The sequence below is a fragment of the Cibotium barometz genome, chromosome 20 (genome assembly GCF_041138505.1).
Source record: "Cibotium barometz isolate CiBa-2024 chromosome 20, ASM4113850v1, whole genome shotgun sequence".
Lineage (NCBI taxonomy): Eukaryota > Viridiplantae > Streptophyta > Polypodiopsida > Cyatheales > Cibotiaceae > Cibotium > Cibotium barometz.
In genome coordinates this window covers 23,931,269-23,947,969 of record NC_141065.1, presented here as the reverse complement: position 1 = coordinate 23,947,969, position 16,701 = coordinate 23,931,269, and the positions used below count along the sequence as shown (strand labels likewise).

The window sequence follows — 16,701 nt, the reverse complement described above, 5'->3', positions numbered from 1 at the left end:
AGGAGTTAGTACAAAACCCGTTGGGTTGGTAGCTATATAGCCTTAGGGTACAAAACCTATTTAAAGGGTTCCTCAAAAAAAAAATCTCTAAAGACACAGCCATTCCCTTATAAGGACAAGGGAACCTACTTGTATTCTCAACAATCTCTACTTCACTTACACACTTTTATGAGAGTGAGTTTGTAAGTGACCTTATCATGTCACTTCACTTATACTTCACCAGAGGAACATATGCAGTTGGCACTGCTACCAGACCAGCCCACGTTAACAGCTGAAGATGTACACGAAGGGCAAGCCATCTTGATGGAGACCAAGGATATAATAAAGCAGATGAAGAAATATCGCAAGAAGAGAATAGATAGAAATATGAGGGGGGTGCTCACCGATGTTGTTGTTGAGTCACAAAGACTGGAGGAAGAAGTGGCCATAGAAATCCATACTTACCAAGAGACACTAAAAGAAAATATTATCAGCCATACCACACAGGAACCCCAGCAACAGATCACTCCTCCAACAAGCCCTGCCCAACTTATATTTACAAACTTATCTCCTCTTAAAAACTCAAGTTTGACAGACACACCAATAGAGAGCTCCAGAACCAACAACGCTCATACATGTTGAGGAAAGACAAGATGTAGAGGCAGCCCCACAGCCCAAGTACAAGAACTAGAGTCCCCCATGGAAGCAAATAAAAGACAAAGAACTCTAGAGTTGTCAAGTCCAAGCAAGAGGAGAAGATTGGAAGATGAAGAAAGACTACCATAGCTGGCCTCCCTACAGAACATCCATTATCAACAATTCTTGCTTCAGGAGACTGTAGAAGGACTTGACGAGCTGCTCAACCAACCACAAACTAGGCTGGAGACAGAATCATGCACTAATGCAATGTGGGAGTAGGAACAAAAAGTTTGGCGATGCCACCTCCTAACAACACATATGCTCCACGACCGTAACACTACACTCTCAAAGATACATTAGCACAAGTTCAAAAGTTAAAGGCAAACTTGGAAGCAACTGAGACAACCCACAAAGAGGTCATTATGAAGAGTTTGAAAGCTACAGAAGAGCAAGAGAAAGGTACAATGCACTGGAGAATAATAATCTTGTATTAAGCCAAACAATAGTACAAAAGATCAAAGAGAATGATGATCTTAATGCCAAATTGGAATAAGCAAAATAACAACTCCAAAAATAAGTCAACTACACAAAGGAACTCATGACACTCCATGCACAACAAGTACAGGACTTCCAAGCCAATTCCAAGGCCAAGGAAGAAGCATTGCAACACCAAATCACACAGCTAACAGCACAGTTCAAAGTAGAGGAGGAGAGGACAAACCATCTATAATAGGAAAGGAAAAAGACCAAAAAGGCTCATGCAGAGAAGATTAGAGCTCTCAATGAAACAATAAGTGCAAGCCATGCAGAAGCACACATAGAAATGAGTTGGCACACAAGGAAACAGTGACACAACCTATGAAATAACTTCAAGACACTGACAGGTTGGTGGTCCAAAGACTCTAACTGATTACCGACGCTTAGGCAAGGGAAGCAACGGCCGCCCAGTGAGCCCAAGAAGATGCAACATGAAGATTTGAAGAACTCGATGCTACAAGGATGGTCAGAGAGACAGCAATTTCAAACCTCATTAGCAACACAGACTCCCACCTAGAAGAATTGGAGAGTCAGTTCACCATCCAAGAAAGAAGTCAACAGGCGCCGGAACCCAATGATGATCTTCATCTACTCCTTGAGCGCGCCTCCAAGTTGGGACAATTGCCAGTAACTCCTCATGCCCCTCCTCAAACTATGTTATGTGCATATACTAAGAGACTAACCCACATTAGGCTTGTGAGCATGGTGGGAGCATGGGAACAAGCTCTAGTGGAGCATGGGTTAGGACTAACCTTAAGGGTTAAGGTTAGGGTCAAGCATCCAAGGGTCACACATGGGAAATGAAGAGTCAAGAGTCAATTGAGGGCCCTCCTATATATAGAAGGCGCATGGGGCACACTCAAGGGATGTGATCTTGAGGCTAGGTTATGTTATGTTCTCTTGTGTAAATGATCATATCTACTCACCTACCATTTCACACTACAGCTACATGCTACTAGATTGGAGTCATACCTCTTCATGGTATGCGACATCAAGGTAAAGGTATGATGTACTTCATTATAATTCATATGTGCATCCCTTGGGCTTGAGTGGATGAGTTTATGCTTGATTTGTGCATGTTTATGAATAACAATTATCTAGAGAGATCTTAGGGTTTTAACAGTGGTATCAGAGCAATCTCTAGTTAATTGTTGTTATTTTTTCTTTTTTATTTTAATTTTTAGCATTTTTTAAAGTAAATTTAATATTTACTAAATAAAAATGTTATTTTGTTGATTTGTTTCAATGATTATCACATGGATCATCGATATGGAAATTGGAATGCATGTTTCTTCTATTCAATGGACAAATCGACATTGCGGGGGAATTCCGTGAGTTTAATGCTATTTTTCCTAATTTTTTGGTTTAAAATAAGTATTTATGGAATTTTTACCAAAATACCACACATTTTATTGTGGATATTTGTGGTAGAGTGAATTTCCTAAATTTTAATAATTTTGGGAATTTTTTCTATTTTTTTAAAAAATTTTAGAGCACTTTTATGAAAAAAATGTATTTTTTTATGCATTTTGGTGGGTTTTTGCGGAGATGCTATCAATTTTCTACCAATTTTGCTAAAATGCAGTGTGGGGCAGCCAATTGATGCACTAAGATCTCTCCTGTGTGCGTGGGATTCTTTTCTCTTGTCAAATCTGAATTTTTCTTCTATTTTCCTCTCTCGCGTGTGTGAACACCTCTTAATAGTAGGCACATTTAATTAAATATTAATCATAATTAAACTTTAATTATGATTAAAAGAAGTTTAATTAAAACTTAATCCTCCTCTCTATTAACAGAGAAGGAGGGGGTGGAGAAAGAGAGAAGGAAGGAGATGAATGGAAGGAAGGAGAGGGCTCCTCCCTCTCTAAGAATTTTCGAAACGGATCATGGGGGGGGGGGAGGGGGTTCGCCAGTTGGGCAAAAACAAATCACCACCCCCCCTGCAAAATATTTTTTAGAAGCTTTAAAGCTTCAATAAAGCTTTTATTTGAATTTTGAAATTTTTTTAAGAGTTTTTTTAAAATTTATTTAAAAAACTTTTCAAAGCTTGGAAAAAGCCTTTAAAAAAAAGACAAAATATGATATTTGGGAGAAAAAAAAGTCTACTTTGGAAATAAAAATAAAAATTATTTTCTTGAAACCTTTTGGCTTTCCGCATTCCTAAGAAACCTATTGGCTTTCTGAATTCCGAGAAATCTTTTGACCTTTCGGATTCTAAAAACTTTTGACCTTTCACATTCTGATTTTTTTATCTTTTCATTTCCCCAAAACTGTTGGCTTTCTATATTCCAAGAAAACCGTTGTGATTCCAAAATTTTTTGACCATTTGTATTCTAATGCATTCGGGGTAAATTAAAATTTTCAAAAAATTTCTTGAAATTAGTGGAAAATTAGACAAAGGTTATTTTAAATTTCTGGAAAATGTGGGGTTGGTGATTGGCATGTGGTGTGTCTATTCAGGCGCCCATGACTCCTTTAAAAATCTATTTTTTGCCTAGAAAAATAAAAAATCCATTAAAATTATAAATTTTCATTGGACTTGAGAATTATCGGGCGGAATTGAAAATTTCGTGAACGATGGGATTCTAAAGAGAAATTAGGAATATTATAAATTTTATTTCTAGAAATCCTAGAAATTGGTATTTTTTAAAATATCAATGGTATTTTGGCAAATCTAATTGCTAATTTTTTTTTGGAAAATATAGATTGGAATGCCATAAGATAGGTTTGATGGAATTCAAAATTATTGTATTTTGAAGCCCTAGAAAATTAGGAAAAAAATAAAAAATATCATGATAATTCTTTTTCTCAAGAATTTGATATTTTGGAGGTTTATTTAGTGTTGAAGTACGTTCACGTGCTGACATTAGATAGATGCGGGTTATTCGCATATTATTAATACAGTTATACCTCGTATTAGTAGACCTTTTGGACATGTTCCTTACTTTCTTCAATGATGGCTAGAATCTACGTTCAAAGTGTGTCTCACCTTTGACATTTGTCCAAGATATTTTATTTTGCACTTGTTTAAATGTGGTCTATGCTTAATTTCTTAAGCCTAAAATAAATTCTGTCATGTGTTAGTTGATCTGTTTGTTTTGGTGGATTTTATTAGATGTTTTTCAAGTTTTATATGGACTCATCAAGTTTTGCCTAGATCACTTGTGTCTAGGGGTTCTTTTAATGAGTGCTACGCACATGTGTTTCACTTGCTTACTTTGGAGTTTTGCTTGAATGACACCATGTTCATATACTCTAGATTGATGAGTTGGCCACTAATTTTAATGCTTCTTTTGGCATGATTAATGACCATTAGATGGCATGCATTGAATTTTATGATCAACTATGGTTTTCATGGATTCGAGGAGCTTCTATGCTTTTATCCATGGTTTTATAAGGATCTTTTGGATAATATCATGTGCTTTGAAGGTAGCATTTGCCTTTGTTTTTTGCACGTAATTTTAGAGTATATTCCTTATACTCTTGTACATATTCTAGCTTGGATACCTAGTTGCTTATGTATGTAGATGAGTTATTTTTCTACCCCATCTTTATTGTGTTTGTTTGGTAGTTATCATTAGAAAGGTGCCAATAATTCAAATTCTTTTCTAATGATGTACTCGAAAAGAGTTATTCCTTGATGTGGTCTCAAGAATATAGAGACAGGTTTTAGTATGTGAAAGCCTAGGATAAGGCCATATTATTCTTTTATACAAGATTTTATTCATATTTCCTAGACGGCATACTAGGAGTTCCAAATTGGTAAGGAATGTATGGGTGGTATCATGGTGGTATGAGACGCTAGTGATCCCTCACATATATTATCGTATCCGATAATTTGGTCTCAAGATTGTTGTTTTGCTTACATCACTTGGTATGTTGACCTCAACATTCAAAGACAAATCTCATTTTTTGACTTCACTTGAAGTTGTAGTGTAGGAATTCTCTAAATAAAGTTCTTTTATCTATAGTCTGCATGTTTTGATGAGTGTAATCTTGTCGGCATATTCAATTGTTGAAATCTTTTTCTTTAGAGTTCAACGAATTTATCTTATTATATTTGGATTAAGAAATTTTAGATTCAGTCCACCTGATGGTTTACAGATGTACATATGTGACTCATCGAGATGTTGATGACTCTCTATGTTGATATGGGTAACTCGGGACGCAATAATTTCATGTGTAGATGTGGGTACGTCGAGCCGCCGATGGATCCCTAGTTCCTTCTGTTATAATGCCATGTTTTCCTACTTTATTCTGAATGGTTTACAACGAGGAAACTACTTTGAATATGAGTTCCTTCGATCATCCGCAATTTGATGGGCAAACAGAGCGTGTGAATCAGAAGATTGTAGAGGATATGCTTCATATATCTCTCGAAAAGCATCAAATTGAAAAAAGTATCTTCCAATGATGGAATTTTCCTATAACAGTTCTAAACATACGGCTAATGGTTTTAGTCTGTTCATGCTTACACTTCATATATCTCTCGAAAAGCATCAAATTGGGAAAAGTATCTTCCAATGATGGAATTTTCCTATAACAATTCTAAACATACGGCTAATGGTTTTAGTCTGTTCATGCTTATGTATGGGTATCAACCTAGTGCACCTATTGATGTCAGTCTTAAGAACATTGAGCTTGATGCATCAAGGGATTTCTTACGTGATATGCAAGAAATGTGACCAAAGCTCGGGATTCTATTAGTACTCAGGATAGGGCATGGTTTTATACTGATAGATGATGCTCACCTCGGTTTTTTTTGAACCAACAAGAGCGTTAGTTTATTTAAAGGTTCTTAAAGATTCTCAGACTTTGTCAAAAGAAAAATGCTCAAATTTATCTCCTAGATATTGTGGTACATTTTGAGTTATACATCGGATTGGCATAGTTACGTATGAACTAAACTGCCTCCATATGTTAGAGTTCATCTAGTCTTTCATGTCAATAGATTGAAAGGGAAACTAGGAGGTGAGGATAACACAATTACTCCTCAAGAACTCGTTGAAGTCGAGGATTTATCCTATGTTCCACATGAACCTAAAAAGGTACTTGAATTTAGGGAAAGGAAGATTCACAGTTGACTAATCCCTAAGGTTAAAATTGGGTTGAAAGATAGTGAAATAGGATTCAACCTAGGAGTTGGTTGAGAATGTTCAGTGTAGATTTCTTTCCTTTCATTGCAAAAGTGCAATGTTTTGAGAGAGGGGAAGTATGTTATGTGCATATACTAGGAGGCTAACCCACATTAGGTTTGTGAGCATGGGAGCATGGGAACAAGCTCTAGTAGAGCATGGGTTAGGACTAACCTTAAGGGTCAAGGTTAGGGTCAGGCATCCAAGGGTCACACATAGGAAATGAAGAGTCAAGAGTCACTTGAGGGCCCTCCTATATAATAGGGACATGGGGCACACTCAAGGGATGTGATCTTGAGGCTAGGTTATGTTATGTTCTCTTGTGTAGAGGATCATATCTACTCACCTACCATTTCACACTACAGCTACATGCTGCTGGATTGGAGTCATACCTCTTGATGGTATGGGACATCAAGGTAAAGGTATGATGTACTTCATTATAATTCATGTGTGCATCCCTTGGTGGGCTCGAGGGTGGTTGGGTGGATGAGTTTATGCTTGATTTATGCATGTTTATGCATAACAATTATCTAGAGAGATCTTAGGGTTTTAACAAACTCTTTCTTTGTTTTTGTCTACACTAACCCTCTCTCTACTTCAATATGACATAAATCTATCTGAAGATATAGGCCTAGGAGAACTAACATTAATCAAACAAAATACGAAAAGAGACGTTGTTCCTACCGTAATCATGGGAATTTTGAGGGGTGACTTAGTATTGACTAATCCCCATGACATCTTTTTCTATCCCCTACATCCTATCATGCTAAACCTTTGAAGTTGGTGTCGCGTTCTCTAAAACTCAGAAATTCTAGACAACATTGTTGAAAAATTAAGCCTGTTTGTCCCATATGACATTCCAGAGATGCCCACCAACTACAAAGTCATAGCACATAGTTACCAATGGGTCATAAGTCATGGTGGCTGGCTAGAGGTATATAACACTCACCAACATCTAAACCTATGTGAGTCCACTCTCTATCATCCTTTTGGCATTCTAAAACTCTACACCAATATCTACAAACATTTAGAAGCCATGCTGACAACTGTATAATACAATTTTGATGCTACCCATATAGAGTATTCCACTACAATTTTGATGCTACCCATATAGAGTATTCCACTATAAACGAAGAAGAAATTCTAGACTTACGAGAATTTATTAAGTCTCATAAGCCTAGTCACCCACCCCCTAGCACAACATAGGGTCAAGAAGCATCTTCTTCTTCATTTTCAAAATCCACTTACCCTGTCTACTCTAATGTCGCTACTAGTAAGCTACTTAACCCATATCCTAACACGCAACCTACTAACACATCTCAGGCTAAATGCATTTTCTCATCTTTTTATCCTCCCGAGATAGATTTTCCCACTAACACTCTCACCCCCAAGGAGGTACTGGCACCTACCCCATCTCTAACAAGGCACTCTCAAGAGGTAAGACACACCATTCCATAAGATAATCCTGAACCATTTATTACTGATGATACCATCTTGGATTCTTTGTCAGCTGTGCAGAGTACAAGGGGCTCATACAAGCAGGCAATCCTCTTTGAAGCCCAAATTAATGTTTAAGGTACTCATGCAGATTATTCCCTTTGATCCCACACGGTGGCTCATGCCAGAAGCATATTCAGAAGTCACTCCAACAAAATAGCATAATGTACCATACCCTCTCCGCGCCCCACAACCTGACTTAGAAGAACTTCTTCCATTGGTGGGAGAGGGCACCTTATGGGAAAATGTGGCCAAGCACACAAAGCTGGCCAATCCTCAGTTAGCTGATTTGCTGGAGATAAGGATAGTAATAGTTATGATCAACTACTATTTCCACAGGAGGCGGCAGAAAGCAAACCCCATGCACACAAGAGGTGGCTATGCCATAATAGTCACTATTGAAGAGGTCCCCCGCCTAGAAGATTTTGGAATTCAACCCAACTGGAGAAAAGAGTACCTGGCAATTCCATAATATAGCCAAGTCTACATGAGAAAACCACCAACATTGCGGGTTGATCCATTATACATGCCAGTTAAAAGAAGATGGACACCGCTAGAGTTTCAAGAAGCCAAAAGGTGTGACTCGCATGTGTGCTACAACTTCCCCATCTTTATATCAGCAACATTTTCCCACATTCAGGAACAAAGACAGCAGATATTGACATGGATCAGGGCATGGCACAGCATTCTCGACCTCGCTATTGTAGCAGTGTCCAATTTTTGAAGGTAGTGTTAGTGCTCATAGACCAACCAAAGGAGCCTTATGATGGCTATGAAGTAGAACACCTGAGGTTCGCGACATGAACCAAGGGCCATCAGATAGGGGAATCATGCTTTATTACCGCCACCTTCAATGTCTTCCAGGATACATTCGCATCACTTTCAAAGACATGGTGGATACCAGATTCTAGAGATCACATTCAGCTTTCCGACGTACACTCAAGAAGCTCCAATCTAGGAGAAAGCTCTATCAACATGAGTTTGGTGACCAAGTCTTCAGACCTCGGTAAACAGGTTTTGCAGACAGAACCTACATCAGGAATGGGGGGATGTTAATACCATTTTGGATTAACAAACATGATCCTCAATTGAGGACATTAATAAGTGTCATGAAAGGGCACTATAAAAGTTGCACATTATGAGATATTGGCCACCCAAGGCCTAGTAAGTGAGTTTTGGGTACCCAAGTGTGAATAATGGCCAAATGAATATAATGCAAATGAAAGACACAATCCCCTTTGTGCTATAGAGAGCTCTCCCTTGTGTCTTGAGAGAGAGAGAGCTAAAATTTCTGCATGAAGATCCCCATGTACCAAGTGTCATTGAAGCAAGGAAAGCTGATGCTATGGTGGATATGACCTTTGAGTCCATGGCTTGTGAAGTGGGCAAGAAGAGCATTGTGCCTCTTTCATGCTTGTGTGATTCATGCTTGTGTGAGAGAGTGAGAGAGAGAGTGATTGCCTTATGCGACGGTGTGAGCAACTCTATATGGTGATAGCGTGGAGGTGGAGCTTGGAGGTTGGAGCTTAACAAGTGAGCTTGGAGGCCTCAAGGGACTCAAGTTCGAAGCATTGGTAAGTACTCTACGACAGTTGTGTATATTGCTCATCCCTTAGGTGAATGTGTAGAGTTCCCTCTTGGAGGTGTGGTAGCCCATAACACCCACCATAGGGGTTGCATCATGCATTTCTTCCAAAATATTTTGCTTTTATGATGAATGAGGTACCAAGTAAACCTTTTCCTTGTAGTATATGAGACCATTTTAAAGTAAAAAATGTGGCAACTCATCATGAGTACCTTATATATATGTGTGTGTGTGTGTGTGTGTGTGTGTGTGTGTGTGTATGTATATATATACATATATAATTTATGAAAAATTTGAGATATCTCCTCATCCAATAAGTCCTCCTCTTGTATGTCTACAATCCAATTATTATGCACCTCACTAATGGTTAAAAGTGAGCATGCCCACATTCTTGAGAGTGCATCCACCACACTAACGATTAAAACCGAGCATGCCCACATTCTTGAGAGTGTATCCACCACCACATTTTCTTTCCCCTTGGTATATGTGATCTTAAAGTCATATCCTTGAAGTGTAGCTCTTTGCTTGGGTGTGAGAGTGGCTTCAAACATAAATACTTCAATACCCTATGATCACTCCTCACATAGAATCAACTTCCATAGAGATAATAAAACCATTTCTTGATTGCATGCAATATGGCAATCATTTCTTATTCATATACATGCATAGCCATTTTCTTCTCATCAAGATTTTGGCTTTCAAATGTAATGAAACCATTATCTTAATAAAGAACGGCACCAATTACCCTTCCACAAGCATCCACACGAATAGTGAGAATGTCTTTGAGAAATCTGGACACACCAAGATAGGAGTGAAAGTGAGTAATCTTTTCACCTCTTCAAAGCTTTTGTCAGCAATATCATCCCAAAAGAAAGACTCTTTCTTTAACCTATCGGCCGGTGAGTAGTGCCGCCACTTGAGCATACTTCTCAATAAACCTCCTACTAATAGAAAGAGGATAGACCGAAAACCCTTTAAGTGGACTGGTATTTTAGGTTTTTGCCACTTCTTCACACACTCCTTCACACACTCCACCTTCTTGGGATCAACCCTTATGCCATCCTTGCTTACAATATGACCAAGATACTCAACTTCACTTGCCATGAATGTGCACTTTCTTTCCTTAGCAAATAATTAATTGCTCCTCAACACCTCAAGTACCTTCCTCACATGCATAAGATACTCATCCTCGGTCTTACTATAGATGAGGACATCATTGAAAAATACCAACAAAAACATATAGAGGAATGGCTACTGCAACATCTTGTTCATCAAGGCTAGGAAAGTTAGTGGGTGCATTACAAAGACCAAATGGCATAACCATGAATTGGAACAACCCTCTTTCCATCCTAAAAGATGCTTTAAACTCATCCCCTTCTTTCATCCTTATTTGATGGTATCTCGACCTCAAATCTATCTCTGAAAAATAGTGAGAATCCTTCAACTCATCCAAGAGGTGTGTGTGTGTGTACTACAACTTTGTTAAGATAAGGACATGTGGTAGAGAAAGGTGTTTCAAATGAAGGCATGACAAGATACTTGGATGCATGTTATGTGTGTTGACATTAGAAAAATGTTGACAAACTTATAAAAATGATATGCATGATAAAAAAATCAATGTCCAAAGATTACAAGTTTATCTTTCAATGTACATTTTGAGATGACGAAGATTTACAGAGTGTAGTGGAGAGAAAAAATAACAGAAAAACTACTTTTACAGAGTGGTGCACACACAATGAGTTATATGATTATACAAATGATTTTCTTTATAAACGACCTTCTATACAAGTGATTTTGGAATGCAAATATTCAAAAGTGTGGACTACAATGAAGTTAGGTAATAGCACTAGCCACGTGTGTAATTTTTCTTCATTTAGTGGTGAGCAAAATTTCTTACATATGTTACTTATTATTTACAAAGGTTATAAGTCTTTTGATGAGCTACTTTATCCTAGTTTCAACATAGCGCGTATAGCTACTAGAGGTCTATTGAAAAGTGATGAAAAATGGTTTATTTGTATGTAAGAGATTGCGTTCCATCAAACTGGCACATAATTAAGACACATGATGTTTGTCAAAATTTTGGTGTTTTGTAAGTCTTGTTGAAATATACAAGTGAATAGGGTGTGTGCGGGAACAAGCCCTTGGTTAGAGGCTGTAAAAGAGAAGATGTTGAGGCAGTCCGGGGCGGGCAACAAGAAGAGCGGCCTCTAAGCACTCCTCAAGGCTCCCGTGTTGCTCAATGGGCTTGGGGCACAACGCAACACAAACATAAGAACCCCAAAACCACACACCCAACAAGAAAAGGGGCACCACCTAGTTATGTGTGTGAACTAGGACACCAAAGATCTTTCCTTGTAGCCAATCAATACATGCTAACCATATACATCAATCAAAAGACACACACACTCTCAACAAACACTCATAACATATGGTATTATGTGTGGAGGAGACTAGCATAACACAAATAGATGCACACCAAACTTGGAGAAGAACTTAGAGAGACAATATGAGCTTGATTTTGTTGTCGCTATGCACTTGGTCTTAAGGTTACGGAGCCCTCTCACCATACAACCCTCTTACCATGAATTGAAAGGCAACAAATCAAAAACAAGCCCTCAAGCCTCCAAGCATAAAACCACGCCACAAAATACAAGGATTGAATTTACCTTAAATCAAACATCGGACCGCTTTGCTAAATCAACTTTGGAGATGTAGGAGTCCAAGATTTGTACACAATTGCACCCAAACTACTAATCTTATTTATGCACAAAGGCAAGATACAATTATGATAGGGAGTATGGCATCACTCAAGCCCTCACAATGACATAACTAGCTTCAAGCTTCAAGCTTCACTATTTCCTTACACACTAGAGTTAGGAGTGGTGTACAATGTGTGTAATCTCCCCCTTACAAGGAATGGAAGGGGCTCTATTTATAGGTTTGAGAAGCCCCAATTAGGATTAAGCCTAATCAATCTTATTATGGAAAATCATAGATTATGGATTTTTTATTTTGAAATGAGAGTGGGCCTCTTCTTATCCCTTGAGTCACATGGATGTGGGCTCAAGGTGAGAGAATTATTGAAGATGAGAGGAGAGTGTGATGTAGAGGTTTGAGCAAATAACTTGTAATAATGCCTACTCCAAAAGTAGTAGAGTGGGTGCTTATTTACAAATGTTAGTGGTTAGTAGTTAGTAATCACTATAAAAAGTTAGTAATACAATGTACAAAATGAGTGTGAGGAGTAAGATTTGGAAAGATCCTTTGTGTGGTTAAAAGCTCGAAGAAGCTTGGATTCTCCCATGTGTAGATCTTTAAGTTAACCGTCGGTCTCCTCCTTGCATTTGACGCCACAAAAGTTGATTGAGGTGAAGAACATGGGGATTTTTGTAGATGGAAACCCCATATTTGCAGAGGCTAATATGATACATTCATGCTGAATTTTTATGTATTTTTTGAGATTGGGAAAATAATTTAGTAATATGGGAGTAGTAGGGAGAGAAATGGAGATGAGGTATGGGTGTAGAGTAGAAATGAGAGATGAGGTATGGGTGTAGAGTAGAAATGAGAGCAAATGGAGATGGAAGGAGAGGGAAAAGGTGGAGAGGGTGAGAGAGGACATGAAGTTTGCAGGTTTGATGGAGTGAGAAAGGAATGAGTAAGTATGTAGGTGATGAATGTGTAAGGGAGGTGAGAAGAGACTAGGTGTACCTTGCCAAAAAGTGGGCAGACTGGGGTCCAATAACAAATTCATATCTCACCGCCATTAGCTCCAAAAATTCTCAAAAAAATTGAGCATATTCCTGAGCTCCCGAGCTAACTTTTGTCTTTTGATGACCAGTCCAAATTCGGAGTGGAGGCGGGCGCAAAACATTTAGCAGAATCATGTATTTTCTGAATTTTTAAAATCTTTGTGTGGGTCCCCATTGGTGGAATTTCTTGATAGCTTCAAGAGTGAGCCCCCCAATACATCATACCTTGACCTTAGAGACTCAAGTGTATGTGGACACTTGCATGGAGGAGATTTTTTCCATTTTATAAAGGATTTACATAATAAGAAAAAACAAACTAGTATTTAACTAGTCAACATATCATGACAATATGGTTATTATGATAGAAAAATAAATAAAGAGATCTAATTGTGAATAAAATATACAAAAATAATTGATATATGAAAAAGTATTTAATAAAAATATATAAAATATTTAATAGTAAAAAATATATACAAAAATACTAAACTATGGAAGTCAAAAGGGAGGGAGACCCTCATTATTTTAGGGTAGATGAGAGAATAAAAGATGAAATAGTCTAAGGGAAAAAGTGATTTGGGTAGTAGACTTTCTACATGGTGTGGATAGAAATGTGTGGGCATAGGATTTACTTATGTATGGTGAAGTTGAAGCATATGTACAATGATGGTCCAAAAGTATTATGAAGAATAATAATAATAGTAATAAATAAATAAAAATATAATTAGGTTTTGTAATACACACACCTAATGAAGTATTTACATAATTAGAGAAAATAAAGACCCCCATATTTAGGCCCTTGTATGAAATGAAATATTTACACAAAATGGGCCGTAATAATTTTATGTATTTTTGATGAGTAGCTAGCAAAAAAATATATATAGAAGATATGGGTAAAGTCCCTAACGCACACACGTCTATTTACAGTGAAAAGGTATTTATGACAAAGAGTTTATATGAATTTTCCTTGGCCGAGGTAGCTCCTTGTGGTAATGTGGATAGCCGAAAAAATGGCTATCATTTAGCCCTCCCCCTAGATGATGGTATATTTATGTACCATCATAATGTAGGCCTTCTAAAGCAAGTGGTGTAATGTGATCCTCTTGTCCATCTTTCTTCTGTTCCTTGTGTTTTGCACCACATCCATCACTCAAACCACATAACTTACATGCCCTTTTATCTCCTTTTTGTGGTTGCTTCTGTAAGTCTGTCGGTAGAATGCGACTCAAGTATGGCTTGAGTCTATAGCCATTAACCTTCTTAGAATGTTCTTTGCCATCCAAATCCATGAGCTGATAATAGCTAGAGTTAAAAACCTTCTTGACAATGTATGGTCCCTGCCATCTAGTTTCAAACTTGGCATCAAACCGATTATCAAGTCGATTGTCATACCTTAGCACAAGATCTCCTTCTTTGATGCCCTTGTCTTTCAAAGTTGCATTGAACTTCTCCGCTGCTTGCATGGCTTTTCTTCTATAACACTCGTATGCAGCTTCTCTTTTCCACTCTAGCTCAACTAAAGTGAGAAGTTGATCTACCCATGCATCTTGATCTCCTAGTCCACCTTTTCCATGTAGCCGCATTGTTGGAATGTTGAGCTCAATAGGCTGCAATGCTTCTTGACCATAAACCAAGTGAAAGGGCGTAAACCCCGTTGCTTCTCTGTAGGTAGTCCCCGGTATGCCCATAGTGCTCCATCAAGGAACTCATCCCAAAGCTTCGTCTTGTTCTCCACCATCTTCCTTATGATTCCTGCAATGACACCATTAGCCTTCTCTACTAACCCATTTGATTGGGGATAGTAGGGTGTGCTATGATGATGTGAAATATGAAGCTCTTCACAAACTTCGGTGAGCAAACCTTTTCTAAAACCTGGACCATTGTCAGAAATAATCTCCAAGGGGGTGCCAAATCTGCAACATATATGAGTGTAAACAAATTTGCTTACAGTCTTTCCATTCACCCTTGCCACACTTTGAGCCTCCACCCACCTAGTCATGTAGTCTATGGCCACTAAGATGTACATTTTTCCATTTTTAGTTCTAGGTAGTGGACCCATAGCATCAATGCCCCATTTTTCAAATGGACCACTTGCAATGACTAATTGGCGTGGACCATGTAGCAACCTCTTATTACCATTGACTTGGCAGTTATGACAGCTTTTACACCAATGTTGGACATCCACATGTAAGCTTGGCCAAACATACCCAGCAAGCAAAATCTTTTTCACAGTTAATTCTTGAGCAAAATGGCCACCACATGCTTCTTCATGCAAACCCTCTAAAATGGCTGGAATCTCCTTGGTTGTTGGTACTCTTCTGCACACTTGATCTTTTCCTTTTTGGTAGAGGGCACCTTCTAAGAACAAGAAAGAACTTGCCCTCTTCATGAGCCTCCTCTTTTGTGCCTTTGTGAAGTCTTGTGGGAATTCACCTTCCAAGATGTAGCTCACTATGGGAGCCAGTGCCTCCATTCCTTGGTACCGTGGTTGCTTAATAGCTGCTGCAGCCAAGACTACTACTTGCATTTCCTTCTTAACACATGCAACAGCTTGTTGTGCAAGTAGATTAGCATCCTCATTTTGTTTCCTAGGAATATGATACAATTGCACCTCCTCAAATTGATTAAACAGCCTACGGATAGCATGAACCTTTTGCCTTAATCTTTCATTCTTGCATGCCCAAATGCCTAAAATTTGCCTTACAATAAGAAGTGCATCCCCTTTTACTAGGAAACGTTGTATCCCTTGATTGATGCACACCTTCAAACCATGAAGTAGTATGTCATAATCTGCCTCATTGTTGCTGGTAGAACTTGGCAAGTTGACCTTCTCCTTCATAACTGCCTCTCCATTTGGGTTGAGCAGCACCAGCACTTCAGGCACCTTAATCTCCTTTTCATGCACTCTATAAGTGAGAATCCCTGCCAATTGTGCACGCACACTATCTTCTACCTTGAAAGAGTATTGGAATTCTTGCAATTCCATAACCCACTTTGTGATTCTAGCACTGATAGTCATTTGAGAAGACACCCAAGGAAACAAATTTTCTGTAGTGAGAATTACAAAAGGTTTTGGTAACAAGTAGGATCTAAATTTTCTCACCGCAAAGATGAGAGCAAGCATCATGAGTTCTGCTTCCGTGTAGCCTTTCTCCAAGACATTCATGACCCTACTAACAAAGTAGATGGGCCGCATCCTAGTACTGTGGGGATCTTGCTGTAACAAAACTGCACCCACTATTTCCTTTCCAACACTAGAGCTAACAAAGAAAGTGTACTCCCAACAAGGAGGCATAGGTGTTGGTAGCTCTGACAAAATGACTAATGTTACAAAAGTACTCCTCAAGCTCATTAGACCATGCAAACTCTACTTGTTAAGTCAATTTTTGCAAGGGGTGAAGTAACTCTAAGGCTAAGTGAATGAAGCGTGACATGTACTTCACCTTTTGAATGAATGAGATGGCTTCCTTGAGACTCTTTGGAGATGGTAGGTCGATAAGAGCCTTTGCCTTTGTAGGATCCACCTCAATGCCTTTGGAAGAAACCTTATGACCCAGCAAGATTACTTCATTCTCAA

General features: G+C 38.4%; 1 protein-coding gene across 1 annotated transcript in view; it reads right to left on the bottom strand.

Moving 5' to 3' along the window:
• Nucleotides 1-16,110, bottom strand: part of LOC147627681 (uncharacterized) — a 41,292-nt gene extending 25,182 nt beyond the window's left edge. Inside the window, exon 1 of the mRNA XM_086814259.1 lies at nucleotides 14,756-16,110. Coding sequence (XP_086670385.1) covers nucleotides 14,756-16,110 — 1,355 coding nt within the window. The remainder of the gene's footprint in view (nucleotides 1-14,755) is intronic.
• Nucleotides 16,111-16,701: the final 591 nt, after the last annotated feature.